General features: G+C 40.6%; 1 protein-coding gene across 2 annotated transcripts in view; it reads right to left on the bottom strand.

Moving 5' to 3' along the window:
- Positions 1–7,496, bottom strand: part of gng7 (guanine nucleotide binding protein (G protein), gamma 7) — a 7,768-nt gene extending 272 nt beyond the window's left edge. The window contains exons 1-4 of one of the 2 annotated variants that reach the window (XM_083892762.1): positions 7,391–7,496; positions 5,006–5,173; positions 2,609–2,724; positions 1–1,508 (exon numbers count right to left, since the gene is read on the bottom strand). The exon at positions 1–1,508 is cut by the window's left edge and continues 272 nt beyond it. In XM_083892762.1, the coding sequence (XP_083748888.1) occupies positions 1,383–1,508; positions 2,609–2,689 (207 nt within the window). In that variant the 5' untranslated portion in view covers positions 2,690–2,724; positions 5,006–5,173; positions 7,391–7,496 and the 3' untranslated portion in view covers positions 1–1,382. Of the gene's footprint in view, positions 1,509–2,608; positions 2,725–5,005; positions 5,757–7,390 lie in introns of those variants that run through there. The other variant, XM_083892763.1, reaches the window with a different exon arrangement.
- Positions 7,497–16,966: the final 9,470 nt, after the last annotated feature.

The following is a 16,966-nucleotide window of genomic DNA, read 5'->3' as shown; positions in this document are numbered from 1 at the left end:
GCCGTCAGATTCAAAGGAAAGTGAGTGCAGGTGTGTGTATTTACGTGTGTTTGAGTGTGTTGTCCTTGGTGTCTGTTGTGTGAGCTGCTCTGGTGTTAAAGGGCAAATCAGGACATTGGTTTTTGACCAAAAGAATGAGGTCCGAAAACCAAGCACCGCGTTAGCGCGACACTAAAAAACCCCAACGGCAAAATAAATAAAATGAATGAAGACGGACGTGATTCCTGACAACAGAATAGGTAGTACTTTAAAAAAAACATCCACAGAGGTTTGTTTTTTCTCCGTTTAGATCGAGTATCTTACAAACACTGTACAGGGTAAATACTCCACTCACCAGGGTCCAAAAAACGCGACAAAAATAAACCCAAAAACGCATCACGTCTGCACGTTTGAAAGAAAGTTTGTACACTTTTCGCTTCGTTTCTCTGAACCGTCGCCGTCGTCTTCAGCGTTTTACAATCAAGTGTTTGGTTTTTCCGCGCAGAGCGCTAACGCCGTCTGAGCTAAAGTTAAAGTTTAAAGATCGCTAAAGCCACGCAAAGAAAGAAAGAAATCTTCATTTTTACTATTCGGGACAGTTTCACGTTAACGTTATTACGTTAAATCAGGGATTTCTCGTCCAGTCTCGGGACGTCTAGCTAGCTGATACCTACCTAGCTAGCTGATACCTAGCTAGCTAGCGCGGTAGGTATCAGTGTCAACACAAAGTACAGTATCATCTTATCTGTTAAAACGGTTCAAAACATTGATTTCACAAACAAGCATTTCTGAAGGAAAAATGCAGTAAACGTCCTGGAGGGGGCGTTTGTTAATAATAGCTTGCGTTCTGCGCAGAGCTGCGTTAGCCTCATAGGTCAGATTAGCTCTGATTAGCTTCATCATAAACCACCAAAGACAGCCATCGTGAGGCCACAGGCAGAGGCGGTTCTGTTGGGAACATGCTATAGTCCAATATAAGGCAAATAAAGGCTTCAACAGCCTCCCCCCCCGGTCCCTGCCAATGGTATGGCCGTACGTCCTTTACCCGACCCCTAAATCTCATCTCAAGAAAGCAAAAACATAAACCAGTTTCCTAAAGATTAGTAATCCATCTTCAAGTGAAGTTGGCGTTAATTTACCAGCACATATGAACACTATCAAAGCACCTTGGATCATACTCAGTGTTATACTGATTTTGGCCACTAGGGGCACATGATACCTGCCCCCTCAGCTGTGGCTGTGGGGTGTGATGGCACTTTTTCCAGAGTGTGTTTGCGGAAATGTGATGTAAATACTGTGATTTGATGGTGTGTGTGTGTGTGTGTTTGTATGTGTATGTGTGTCTGTCTATGTGTATGTGTGTCTGTCTATGTGCATGTGTGTGTGTGTGTGTGTGTGTGCAGCTATAGGATGATGCAGGGTTTCTTGTCCTTGAAGGGGTTTTCAGAGGTGGGAACCCCGACCAGCAGAGGGTCGTTACGAGCGTGTTGCTCACAGTAACTCATGAGGTCTGCTGCTGCTTTAGACACCTGATAATAAAGAGGGGGGGGGGGGGGGGGGGGAGGAAAAAGTGATGTTACACGTTATATTTAGGACAGGCAGTGTGCCGTGAACATGAGAGGAGGGGATGATGACAATAAGGTGAGAGAACAGGAGTCAGTTGCCGAACAAAATTTTTGTTCAAAATTTGACAAAAAGTCATACTATGGTATACCATCCAAAATTTTACAAAAAAGTTTGTTTTTTTTAAAGAAATTGTCAAATATCAACATTCTTTTTCAATTTTTTGTCAAATGTTGGACTTTTTTTTTTTTTTTTACAAAATTTGACAAAAAAGTTTAAACAAAATATCTTATTTTAAAAAATTGACAAAGAAGCAAAAAAAAAATTTGTACTTTTGTCAAATTTTGTTAAAACATTTTCTTACTTTGGTGAAATTTTGTTTAAAAAATGTTTTTTACTTTTGTCAAATTTTGTAAAAAAAAAAAAAAAAGTACTTTTGTCAAATTTTGTTAAAAAAAAGTACTTTTGTCAAATTTTGGATTTGACAAAAAAGTAAAAACAAAATATTTTATTTACAGATTTTTTTTGTTTTACTTTGTCAAATTTCGTTTGATTTCTTTAACTTCTTTAACTAAACACATTTTTGACACTTCTTACTTTTGTCAAATTTTTGACACTTTTTCAAAATTTGACAAAAGTAAAAAACTGTTTTTCCAAAATTTGACAAAAAGGTTTTTTGTTTTTTTTTACTTTTGACACATTTTGTTAAACATTAATTCGTATTTTTTTTTAAATTTTGTTAATTTTTTTTTACTTTTGTCAAATTTTGGACAAATTAATTTTTTTACTTTTTTGTCAAATTGACACTTTTTCTAAATTTGACAAAAGTAAAAACATTTTTTACAAAATATGACAAAAAAGTAAAACAAAAAAACGACCTTAAGCAAAACTTGACAAAAGTAAAAAAAACAAATTTTCCCCAAATTTGACAATTAAAAAGTGTTTTTTGTTTTGTTTTTTTAAAATATTTGACATAAGTCATACTATAGTAAAAGACATACATACTAAAATTGGTGTGTGTGTGGTGGGGGGGGGGGGGGGGGGGTCCGGGGGGTCTTGGTTCTACCTTGATGCGTTCAATTCCTGCCTCAATCCTCAGCTGCTCCACCAGTTTCCTGGCCTGGGCGATATTATTACTGGTCGACATCCTGATCCATCAGAATAAACCGAGACAGGAGGAAACTGAAGCAGGAAGTACAGACACACAGAGACACAGATGATGATAATAATAATAATAATAATAATAATGATGAACGGTGTTCGCGTACTTAATTAATTAGCATTGATGACACACCTCAGGGCGATTGTGAAGCAGAAGAATAAAACACAGACAAGAACACAGAGTTCAAAAAACACTTTGTTCGTTCGGCTCGTTCTTTCTTTTTGTGTCCAATACGTTTAAAAAGGGTCATTAGGGGGCGGAGCTTGTGAGATCTGTGACCAAGAATTATGGATGTTGCATCGGTCCAAAATTAGACTTAGATGACACAGCTTCTTAAATATGAACGTTTTCTGGTTTCTTTGCTCCATAAAACTCAAAGAAATCATTAAAAACACTGATTTCTAATGAACTGGTTCATCAGTCGACCTCTGGTGACCTTAAACATCTGAGATTCTGACCATAATCTGACAGATTAATATCAGAGGACGTCACAGGACACTGAGGTTAATCCACATCATTAAAGAAACACAACATTATTGACATAAACACTGCTGTGACAGTGAAAACATGAAGAACTCTGCTGATGATCACTGATCAGTGACGTCACAGTTTGGCTTCAGCTGTAGATGTAGAGCACCACCGTGTGGTGAACATGTGGCGGTGCAACATGTGTGATTATACAGAGAATAATGCAGTTTGTTTTTAATGATAGATCTGTAGATAGATATGAAGACAGTAGATGGATAGATCTGTAGATACATAGATCTGGAAATAGATAGCTAGATCTCCAGATAGATACATAGATCTGTAGATATATATATCTGTAGATGCATAGACCTGTAGATAGACAAATCTGTGATATAAACATATGTAGATAGACCTGTAGAAAGATAGATCAGTAGATACATAGATAGATCTGTAGATAGTTATATATGTAGATAGATAGATCTGCAGATACATAGATCTGGAAATAGATTGATAGATCTGTAGATAGATACATAGACCTGTAGATAGATATGTAGATATAAATATCTGTAGATGCATAGACAGAAAATGTGATAGATACATATGTAGATAGACCTGTAGATAGACAGATCTGTAGATACATAGATAGATCTGTAGATAGTTATATATGTAGATAGATAGATCTGGACATACATAGATCTGTAGATAGATCAGCAGATAGATCTGTAGATACATAGACCTGTAGATAGACAGATCTGTAGATAAATAGATAGATCTGTAGATAGTTATATATGTAGATACATAGATCTGTAGATAGAGCAGCAGCTAGATCTGTAGATACACAGATCTGTAGATAGATAGGTCAGCAGATAGAGCTCTTAATACATAGATCTGTAGATAGATAGATCTGTTAATACAAAGATCTTAAGATACATAGATCTGTAGATAGATAGATCTGTAAACACATAGCTCTGTAGATGGATAGATAGACCAGTGGATACATAGATTTGTGGATACATAGATTTGTAGATACATAGATCTGTAGCTAAATGGATAGATCTGTAGATACATAGATAGATCTGTAGATAGTTATATATGTAGATAGATAGATCTGCAGATACATAGATCTGGAAATAGATTGATTGATCTGTAGATAGATACATAGACCTGTAGATAGATATGTAGATATAAATATCTGTAGATGCATAGACAGAAAATGTGATAGATACATATGTAGATAGACCTGTAGATAGACAGATCTGTAGATACATAGATAGATCTGTAGATAGTTATATATGTAGATAGATAGATCTGTACATACATAAATCTGTAGATAGATCAGCAGATAGATCTGTTAATACAAAGATCTTAAGATACATAGATCTGGAGATAGTTAGATCTGTAGATAGATAGATCTGTAAACACATAGCTCTGTAGATGGATAGATAGACCAGTGGATACATAGATTTGTGGATACATAGATTTGTAGATACATAGATCTGTAGCTAAATGGATAGATCTGTAGATACATAGATCTGTACATAGATAGATATGTAGATACGTAGATCTGTAGATACATACATAGATCTGTAGATGGATTTGTAGATACATACATAGAGCTGTAGATACATAGATTTGTAGATACATAGATTTGTATATAGATACATAGATCTGTAGATACATAGATCTGTAGATACATAGATAGATAGATCTGTAGATAGATACATCTGTAGATATTGTAAGTGCATCAAACTGGTACCAGAGGAGGCTGAGATGTAGTGGATCACACAGAGGTCAAAGGTCAGAGCATAGCGAGTGTGTGTGTGTGTGTGTCACCTGACTGATGGTCTGCAGACTGGACTCTCTCTCTCTCTGTGTGTGTGTGTCTCTCTCTCTCTCTCTCTCTCGCTCTCTGGATGATGGATGGATGATGGAGAGGTGGAACAAGGCCGTGAAACCAGGTCTGAAGGACAGAGCTGAGCGATGGATGAGCTCACATCGACTCTGAAGAGAAGAAGAAGAACAGGAGGCATCAGGTTAGCTTACCAATAATAATATCTGGTAAATCTGGTGTGCAAAACCAGGACATTTTTATGGTTAAAACATGCAAAGGGGGCGGGGCTTAAGTGTTAAAGAGTAAACAATGTTAATGTAAAACAAAGGGAAACATTTGGAGATGCTCTTATTTAAATGGTACGGCCCACTTTGAGATCACATGAACTAAATATGAGTTGGACACGCCTGGTCTAAACCATTACTATTAAATATGTGTAAACAAATAAAGTCAAAACAAAATGATCTTCCAGTTGAACTTTGACCCTGATGATGAAACAAAGTCTCCATTTCTTCTGCTTCATCGTCATCATCATCCTCACGTCACAACGAAACGTCTGATCACAAACAAAGAGCTTTTTCATTTTGGTCACAGCGTGAAGGCGAACTGACGACGATCACCTGACGTGATCACACACACACACACACACACACTGTGGAGTGTTACGAGTGTGTGTGTGTGTGTGTGTGTGTGTGTGTCACTCTGTCTGTGGAGAGTCCTGCTTTAATTACTCAGACTGTGGAGGGCCTGTAATTAGGCCTTTTGTGTGTGTGTGTGTGTGTGTGTGTGTGTGTGTGTGTGTGTGTGTGTGTGTGTGTGTGTGTGTGTGTGTGTGTGTGTGTGTGTGTGTGTATGTGTGAGAGTAGATGTTTTATCACACTTGTAAGGACAGGTCATCATAATCCTAATCTCAACCCTAATCTCTGTGACGTTTATTTCGTCTTCTGTCGCCTCAGATTAAACCTTTTGAATGTTTTTGTTTGACGTTATACATCTGTATTTATCGGGACATTGCGCTCTAAATCGACCGTAGGTGTAAGAGTGAAAGGTCGTTCACTCTACGTCAGCTGGGATTAACACCAGTGACCCTCATCTGGAGGATAAAGTCATTCTAATCCTAATTCTATATCCAAATTTGAATTATTTTTTGATGAAGTATCACAACCTGACTGTCTCTGCAGAGGGTTTTTTTTAGACTGTAGGAGAGAGAGGTGACCTGAGGTCAGGTGACAGACACACACACACACACACACACACACACACACACACACACACACACACACACACACACACACACACACACACACACACTGACTTGTAAACAGACAAACAGCATCAGGCTGGAGCTCTTCTATAACAGACGTAAGTGTATTAACTATAGTTTAAAGTGACTCCAGCTGCTCTCGGCGTCACATCTTCATTTGTTTTGTTTGTTTTTTGGAAAACGGGAAAATCCAAAATGCAAATATTGGCTGTGTTTGGATATGCTGAGACTGTGACACACCTTGAAGAAACACCTCATTATTTCACTCCTCAGAGAAACTGAAGCCTTGTGTTGTCACTTTTTTTCTCAGCCTGTTGATTTTCTCTGTTAGTGTGTGTGTGTGTGTGCACAGGCCTCGGTCACTCAGCAAACTCCAGACACACAACAACAACAACAACAACAACACAAAAACAAAAACCCTGCATCAATCCTAATCTATCGATCCGTGCAGCCTGTGATGGGGGGCCTGCAGCACTGAGCCCTCACATCCTCCAGCTCAGGCCCTGCTGCTGCTGCTGCTGCTGATCTGTGGCGTGGAAACACAATGCGGGCATTTGGATCATGGATGGAACAGCGTGTCCCCTCCACTCTGTGTCCACACACACACACACACACACACACACGGTGTGGACCGTGGGAGCACAGGGTGGTGACATGTTTAGCTCCAGCAGCCACAATAATAATAACAACAACAATAATAATAATAATAATAATAATAAAAATAATAATAATAATAAAAAAAAACCTCCAGCGACAAATGGGCACAAGACCCGAGCGCGTGCCTCTTATGTTCCGCTCTTATGCAAATCGATCGGCCTACTTCAGAACACCAGACCCGGATCAGCTGGTTCCGTGCGCGTCCTCATCAGAGTCCAAACCGCGCTGACCCCCCCGGTCCTCCGCGTACTCCCCCCCCCCCCGGTCCTCCCCACCCTCTCTGCCGGCAAAAGGGCTGGGGGAATCCGGATTCGTGACACTGATGAAGCCCCCCTCTCCCTCTCTTCCTCTCTCTCTCTCTGCTGCGGACGAACCTCGGTGACAGGCGCGTAAACGGACGCGTTGACGGGTTTTTATTATACACGGGAATTAAAAAGACACCAATATCCAGTATCTCCAGACTCACCTCGGAACGCGCTGTATGTCGCTGATTTAAAGGGCCAGATCCGCTGCTTCCTCACCCTCCTCTGCGCGTTCACTCCCAGTCTTCGCCGAGCCAAACGCCTCCCCCTCCGACACCGCTGTCTGTCCACTCCTCCACCTCCTCCTCCTCCCTCCTTCTCTCCCTCCATCCAAACCGGTGACAGCAGCGTTAACCTGGAGGCTTCCGAAACAACACAGATCTACATAAACTGAGCCGAATTCTTCCTCAAACGCGCAGGATTAATGACAAACTCACATATTCATCACAGTCACTGACGAATCAGAAAAAAACACGCACTAAACATTAAATCAGCTGTTTTCTTAAAGACATCTGGTGTCTCAGTGATTAAAGGTTCAGAAAACAATGAGATAATCCACTAAATATCTCTGCTGTATATTCTGAGGATCACTCTTATTTTGAAATATGAATTATAGACACTTAAAGACATTTTTGTTGTTAAAATAAAATGTATTTTAAAGCTGTGAAGTAAATATAAATACATACGTATAAATACACACATATATACATATTTGCATATACTATATACCCATTTGCATTTATGTATATATACACACATGTACATATATACATACATAAAATGTATTTTAAAGCTGTGAAGTAAATATAAATATATATGTGCACATGTATACATATTTGTATATATGTGCACACATGTATATATACACACACACATGTACATACACGCACATATACACATATGTACATATATACACATACACATATATACACACATATACATACACATGTATATATACACACACATATGTACACACACATATACATATACACACGCATACTTATATACACACATATATATGTATAGATATACACATATACATACATGTATACATTTACACATATATACACACACACACACACACATATATACACATATGTATACATTTACACATATACATATATATACACACACACACATATCTGAGAAGCATCTTTAGAATTAGGATTCTCCTGTACAATAATCTGTCTGTGGAGGATTAATTTAGGGAAATAAAAACTAGTTAAATATATTATTTTCTAATATTGAAGACTGTTTGGTGTATATTATATTATATTATATTATACCCACCTCCCTCTTTAATAAAGTGTTCTACATCACAGTTCAACTTTGACCTTTGCTCTCCATTTCCCCACAAACATGTTCACGTGCAGATTCCCTTTACCCTGCTGCAGTTGCACTGTGCTGCCACACGGTGGCGGCGTTGGCCCAGTGACAGTGTTCCTGGTTTCCCTCCTGGGAGCTGTGGGCTGTCCTTGTGTTGCTGCCAGGGCCCCATTGTGCAAACAAGGCCCCTGCATGTGTTTCCACCACACACTGGTGTGTGAGTGCTGCAGCACTGATGTTAGCATCACAGTGATGCTCTGACATTAGCATCACAGCGACGCTCTGACGTTAGCATCACAGCGACGCTCTGATGTTAGCATCACAGTGACGCTCTGACGTTAGCATCACAGCGACGCTCTGACGTTAGCATCACAGTGACGCTCTGATGTTAGCATCACAGTGACGCTGACGTTAGCATCACAGTGACGTTCTGATGTTAGCATCACAGTGACGCTTTGATGTTAGCCAGTGACGCTCTGATGTTAGCCAGTGAGGCTCTGATGTTAGCATCACAGTGACGCTCTGAAGTTAGCATCACAGTGAGGCTCTGATGTTAGCATCACAGAGACGCTCTGATGTTAGCATCACAGTGACGCTCTGATGTTAGCATCACAGTGACGCTCTGATGTTAGCATCACAGTGACGCTCTGATGTTCGCATCACAGTGACGCTCTGATGTTAGCATCACAGCGACGCTCTGATGTAAGCATCACAGTGACGCTCTGAAGTTAGCATCACAGTGAGGCTCTGATGTTAGCATCACAGAGACGCTCTGATGTTAGCATCACAGTGACGCTCTGATGTTAGCATCACAGTGACGCTCTGATGTTAGCATCACAGTGACGCTCTGATGTTAGCATCACAGTGACGCTCTGATGTTAGCATCACAGTGACGCTCTGAAGTTAGCATCACAGCGACGCTCTGACGTTAGCATCACAGTGACGCTCTGACGTTAGCATCACAGCGACGCTCTGACGTAAGCATCACAGCGACGCTCTGATGTTAGCATCACAGTGACGCTGACGTTAGCATCACAGTGACGCTCTGATGTTAGCATCACAGTGACGCTGACGCTGTACGAGACACTTCCTCTCCTCTTCTTCATGAGGAAAACCATCTCAGACGGACTGTTCTAACCACAGCAGATCTATATTTATAACACGCTGCACTGGCCTCGTTTCCACTGATGTGTGAAATTATGCTGATGTCTCCAGATTTCTCCTCCATCTTCTCACCTTTTAGCTCCCTCGTCTTCCATCGCTCTCCTCACCTCCTCCCTCCCTGTGATGAGGAGGCAGTGGTTACAGTGGATTACAGCAGAGCTTTTCATTCTCAGAGAAACGAGCGGTGGAAGCCCATGAGTCACGACTCATGGAGAAGCTCTCACTGTGACAGCAGAGCAGCTCCAAACCACATACATGTGTGTGTGTGGATAATAACACTTTGAAACAGGTAACACATGCTATGGTTTTGATGTGAAGGTTGTGTAATAGAGAATAATGCACGTATGCAGAGTCCCACAGGACATTTGCATGCACACTGATGCAGTTTAATTGGACTTCTGTCCTCGTCCCAGAACACAAACACACTTTTTCACCACATTTTCCTCGTCATTATCTTCCGTGCAGCAGCAGCAGCTTCTGATAGATACAGTATATAATAGAATATATCATATAAATATATGTATATCATTGTCCTTCCACATGCAACGCAATAATCGATATGCCAGGGCAAACAGAATAAATGAAGGTCCCTGCCAGTTTCACTCACCGGGCGTCACTACTTCACGTCTCCTCGTGGTGGCGCCACTCAAATAAATGAGGGAAACTTGTGTGGACGTTACCTGGTGGCACAGAAGAAGAGGGAGTTTATGGCGTTATAAATGGTGTAAAGTTAAAGAGATTGTCATTCAATATATCAACGATCACAGTGTCACGATATTATTGATATCGCGAGCCATATATCGTGTATCGTATCATGATACAAATAAACAGCACTGTAAACATTGTTGCATGGGTAAACAATGTTAATTATTTTTAAACAAGCCAATGCCAACAGGCTAACAGAAAAAGCTAACAAACGGATAGCAAATTGGCTAACATAGAACTGCTGACATGCTAACAAACAAAGAAGGTAATTGGCTAACATACAAATGCTGACATTTTAACAAACAAAAGCTAGTGGGCTAACATATAATGCTAACATGCTAACAAACAAAAGCTAATGAGCTAACATATAAATGCTAACAAACAAATGCTAACATGCTAACAAATAAAGAAGGTAATTGGCTAACATACAAATGCTGAAATGCTAACAAACGAGAAGCTAATGGACTAACATACCAATGCTACCAAGCAAAAAGCTAATGGGCTAACATACAAATGCTACCAAACCTAAAGCTAATGGGCTAACCTACAAATGCTACCAAACCTTAAGCTAATGGGCTAACATACAAACACTGATATGCTAACAAACAAGAAGCTAATGGGCTAACATACAAATACTGATATGCTAACAAACAAGTAGCTAATGGGCTAACATACAAATGCTGACATGCTAACAAACAAGAAGCTAATGGGCTAATATACAAATACTGACATGCTAACACACAAAAGCTAATGGGCTAACAAACAAAAGTTAAGGAGCTAACATCAAGCTAAGTCAAAATCAAAGTAGAAATCAATAACTCACCATATATAGAGTGGTGAAAGTTCTGCACACATTCAGGTTAGGAATGGGTTTAGTCCGTGTGTGTGTGTGTGTGTGTGCGTTTCACTGGGCGCTATGGTGGAAAACAGGAAGTGACCTCAGTGACCAGGAAATGTATAGTAACAGGAAGTGACGTCACTTGACCTGGAAGTATCTCAACATTTCGTCATGTATTTTTATTATTATTTTGTGTTCTTCCTTGTCTCTCTGCGTGTCCTCATTTTGCAGGCTGCAGGATCCACATCCTGTTTCAAGGCCATTATCATTAATTATTATTATTGTTATCATTATCATTATTATTATTATTATTATTATTATTATTATTATTATTATTATTTCACATTCAGTACGTCTTCTAAGTGTATGTGCTCTGTGTGCTGCTGGTTATTAAATCTAAGTCTATGGATTCGTTTCCTGTCAAAATGGCGTTTTGAGAGCTGCACGTGTCGTGACGTCAGATCAGACTTCCCCACGCATCCAGAGGCACATGTGTGTGTGTGTGTGTGTGTGTGTGTGTGTGTGTGTGTGTGTGTGTGTGAGGATGAGGGTTTTCCACAGACTTTTATTTAATTTTGCTTGGTTTTCACACACACACACACACACAGGAGACCTCCTCCTCCTCCATCAGTCGTTACGCATCTCAGTCTCCATCAGGGTCACACACACCACACTCTGATGCGGCAACCGTCGTCAACGTCAGTCCGTCTCCATGGCAACCGCGCCGGGGCACAGCATCCCCCGAGCAGACGTGGGAGGCTGTGAACTCCTCCTCCTCCTCCTCCTCCTCAGTGTTTTGTTTGCTGGAGTTGCCGAGTGAATCCTGAGCTTCTTAAAGGACCAACTCTGAGTTGCCCATATAAGGGCTTCCTCTGTGGTTCTCAACCTGGGACACGTGCACCACCAGTGGTACGAGGGTTTCCTCTGGTGGTCCGTTCAACACAGAGTTTATTACGTCAAAAAAAAAAAGGGCGAGGAAACACTTTTCAGTTCACATTTTTATTAGGAAAATCATTTTGCAGATTTGATTATTATCATCATATATATATATATATATATATAATTATCATATATATATATATATATAATTATATATATGTATAACTTCAGTTATTCAGAGGATGCATCAGCACAGTATATCTTAATAGGAAGACTATTGCTAGAATAAATATCTATACATCATAATTAGTGAAATAATAATAATTAAAAAAAAAAAGTTCCAACAGAAGGGAAGAAATAAATAGATTATGTAATATACATTTAAAATAAAATAAAAAAGTGCAGAGGGGGGAAATAAATAAATAAATAAATAAAAAGAGCCGTTTTTTGCAAAAACCGAAGCCGTAAAACGCTGCCGAGGAGTTTTATTTTGAAGGGCAAACAAAGATGATTCACAGTTTGTGTCCTTGTTCTCATGCTGGCTGAAACACCAAAGAGGGAGCATGCAGGGATGAAGAGCCAGAGCCACAGGGATTATCATCTGTACACGCCCACTTTGTGTGGCCACGCCCCCACACACACCTGTCCCCGCGTGGGAGGACCTCAGCCAATCAGATGCAGGGAGGTTAAAACGTGGTCGGGAGCCATGTTTGTTTTCGTTCAGATCTCGTGAAGGTGAAGGTTTTATCTGTTTATGGTCATGTTTCCTGTCATTCATGCGTTCTTCTTCTTCTTCTTCAGACATTTTGTTTATTTATTTATTTATTTCACTCCAGCAACATTGTGTCCAACTGTGTCTGTGAAAGGAAACTGAATTTAGGAAATTTGCTGGAATGAAATAAAAACGACAAAAGAGAAACAAGGATGAATTTACATTATTATTATTATTATTTATTGGTGTTTTGTTTATTTCCCCACACGATGATTCATTTTTAACGACAACTCTAATATCGGGCACTTTGGGTTACGGTCACTTCCTGTTTTCAAATGTGGATCATTTGCTCGTCTTGCGGTTTAAAAACAATTTTGACAAACTCCTCTTTTTGTTATTTTGAAAACGCAGGCACCGTCACAGCTTCCTCTCTCTCCTGTTTCCTCTCATCATCTCTGAAATATGAAGTCCTTTGAACACTATTTACAAACTATCTACAGTCAGACGTGAGCAGTGACGACGCCTCGGTCTGTTCGTGTGCAACAGACTCACAGAGAGACAGAGGACGAATGTGAGGGTTCATCGATGGAGAAGCAGCGTGGTGTGTGTGATGGAGTCGTGTGTGTGTTTGTGTGTGTGTGTGTGTGTGTGTGTGTGTGAGCTGGATGACTCATGCAGAATGTGTAGGCATCGTCCAACAGGAAACGCTTCAAATATCTGACAGACGCGTCATAAACGCACACCACGTACATACGTATGTATGAGCACACGTACGCACGCACATGCACGCACACGCCAAAAACACCCACACACACACTGACACACATCATGATAAACAAGACAAGTTGGGGGGGGGGGGCTTTGTTAGCTATATCTTCCTTCATGCTGCTGCCGCTGCCTCATTGTTAGCTTTGTTAGCTCGGTTTTCCTTCATGCGGATGCCTCATCATTAGCTTTGTTAGCTCCGTCTACCTTCCTACTACTGCCTAATTGTTAGCTTTGTTAGCTCTGTCTTACTTCCTCTTGCTGCCTCATTGTTAGCTTTGTTAGCTCTGTATCCCTTCCTGCTGCTGCCTCATTGTTAGCTTTGTTAGCTCTGTATTCCTTCCTGCTGCTGCCTCATTGTTAGCTTTGCTAGGTCTCTTTCCGTCTTCCTTCCGGGTGATGCCTCATTGTTAGCTTTGTTAGCTCGGTCTTCCTTCCTGCTGCTGCCTCATTGTTAGCTTTGCCAGCTATGTTAGCTCCGTCTTCCTTCCTGCTGCCTTATTGTTAGCTCTGTTTTCCTTTAGCTTACTGCTCCCGCTGGTTAGCTCTGTCTTTCTATCTGCTGCTGCCTCATTGTTAGCTCTGTCTCCATCTTCCTTCCTGATACTGCCTCATTGCTAGCTTTGTTAGCTCTGTCTCTGTCTTCCTTCCTTCCTTCCTTCCTGTTGCTACCTCATTGTTAGCTCTGTCTCCATCGTCCTCCCTGCTACTGCCTCATTGCTAGCTTTGTTAGCTCTGGTTTCCTTCCTGCTGCCGCCTCCTTGTTAGCTTTATTAGCTTCTCCTTTAGCTTCCTGCTGCTGTATCATATCCCACACAGGTTACACGGACAATGACTGTAAGACGTCAGCACGACGCACAGATTGCACAAACATGCGCTCGCAACCTGGCATTTTTAACATAAAGCAAGTCACACACACACACACACACACGTCAAGCTATTTATGCAGCATTAGCCGTTAGCCGCCGCCACAGCTACACATTTTGTGTGTGCGTTCAGCTCGAGTGCATCAGGCGGACGCGTCAAAAACATAACCGAGACAAACGATGACAGACGTGTTTGTGAGAATGAGCAAATCCCTGGTGTCTAACAAGTAAAGGGTTAATGTAAAGGTTTCTGAATTAAGAGAGAGGACCTCACATTAGTGCAAACAACACACACACACACACACACCGATAAAGAAAAAAAAATCCGAAAAAACAACCAGGAAGTGGAACCTGTAGATACATTTTCACACATTTTGCTAGCATTAAACCGACAGATTTGAGTAGTGGTCGTTTCAAATATACGATATATCATAGGAGGGCCATTATGAAGCTGTATATTACAGTATAATAATAATAATAATAATAATTATAACATTGAATTAATCCCAGAGAGACGACGGGTACAGGTTTATCTTTACACGGGCAGCATCTTTACTTGAAGCTCTTGAAACGATCATAATATGATTATTTACAAGAAGAGTTTGAATGAACGGAGGGGCTTTTATTTTGAAAATATGACGCCGCTTCAAGTAAAATGTCAACCCTAAAGTGCCCAGGTGTTGATTCTGCTGCACACAGAGAGAACGGTTGCTGTGCTTAATTCTTTTAAAAGTTAAAAAGTTAAAAGTTAAACGTGGGCCTGAAATCTGTTGTCGTTTGTTAAAGTGAAGACAAATAAAAGAACAAACAAAGAAGCGTTTTGTTGTTGTTGACCGATGAGTAAAAAGGTTTAAAGTGAAGCAGAAAACACGAAGAAATAGAACAAATAAAATAAAGTAAACAAGCGCGCGCACACACACACATAAACAGATATGTCAGTAAAAAAGTATTGTGCTTTTGGCTGTCCTGTGTACACTGTGTACAGTTTTCAGAGCTTCAAACAGGTGAGAAAATAATAACACAGCAGATAAAATGTCTATGTGTGTGTATAATATACACATATATATATATATTTATATTTAAGAGAGTGTATATGTGTGTGTTTATGACGTAAAGTGCAATGTAAGGAGCCCGATTCATCTCCACGTGTGTGTTTTCTTTTATTTTGAAAGTGAGCGTGAGTGTCATGTGACTGCACGGGGAATTTATATATATATATTTTTTTAGATTTACATCCCATGCCATTCCTCGTGTGCTTTTCTTTTTTTTTTTTTTGACTTCATGTGAATTTAAATAACATTAAAAGCAAATAAGAAAAAAAAAGGCAAAATAAATAAATAAAAAAGCAACGTGACATTCTTTTGTTGTTGTTGTTTTTTCACACAGAATCATCACAGTTCACTTTCCTCAGCTCGGCGACGATGATCCGAGCGCGTATCGTCCAGAAGAAGGCAGGCGTGTTTCCGTGTCGTGAAAACCAAGAAAATATATAAATCAAGATCGGAAAAATGTCTCACGTGAAACCATATGTGATGTGTGTGTTTATTTACACCAGAGTCCTGGAGCGTGCTAGTCCTGAAACCACGCTAATGTGAAGGACGAACCACGCTAACGTGAATGATCACGCTAACGTGAAGGACCACGCTAACGTGAAGAACCACACTAGCGTCAGGGACCTCGCTAATGTGACGGACAATGCTAACGTGAAGGATCACGCTAACGTGAAGAACCACGCTAACGTGAAGAACCACACTAACGTGAGGGACCTCGCTAACATGAAGGACCACGCTAACGTGAAGAACCACACAAACCCGAAGTACCACGCTAACGTGAAGTACTACGCTAATGTGAGGGACCTCGCTAACGTGAAGAACCATGCTAACGTGAAGGACCGCGCTAACGTGAAGGACCAAGCTAACGTGAAGGGCAAATCACGCTAACGTGAAGGGCAAATCACGCTAACGTGAAGGGCAAATCACGCTAACGTGAAGGGCGAATCACGCCAATGTGAAGGACCACGCTAGCATGAAGAACCACGCTAACATGAAGGACCACGCTAACGTGAGGGACCACGCTAACGTGAAGAACCACGCTTCGAGTGTCTTAAAATAGGAGGGTGTTTTCTAACTCAAGATGACGTATACATCACATTTCTATATAGTCGTTATAGTAGGAGCTATGCAGGGTTAGCGGTTAGCGGTGGTGGTGGTTGAATTTTGGCGGGAGATGATGATGATGACGATGATCCACGTTGTATTCTACTTCCTGTCGCTCCCTCTCGTGGACTTCCTGTGATGATGCGGCGGACGTGAACGCACCAGTCCAATGGAAGAAGTTGTTGGATGATGAGATCCCGGTCGCATGTATTAGTGAGTCTGTATTTCTTTATTTTCTTCTTCTTCTGTACGTTCCTCACCCATCTCCTCCTCCTCCGCCGTCACCTCCCTCCTCCCCCGATTCCTTCCATCCTTGGATTATTATTTTT

This window comes from Microchirus variegatus (genome assembly GCF_963457635.1).
Source record: "Microchirus variegatus genome assembly, chromosome: 7".
Classification (NCBI taxonomy): Eukaryota; Metazoa; Chordata; class Actinopteri; order Pleuronectiformes; family Soleidae; genus Microchirus; species Microchirus variegatus.
The sequence above is the reverse complement of the archived record's forward strand: the minus strand, read 5'-3'. Positions and strand labels throughout refer to the sequence as shown.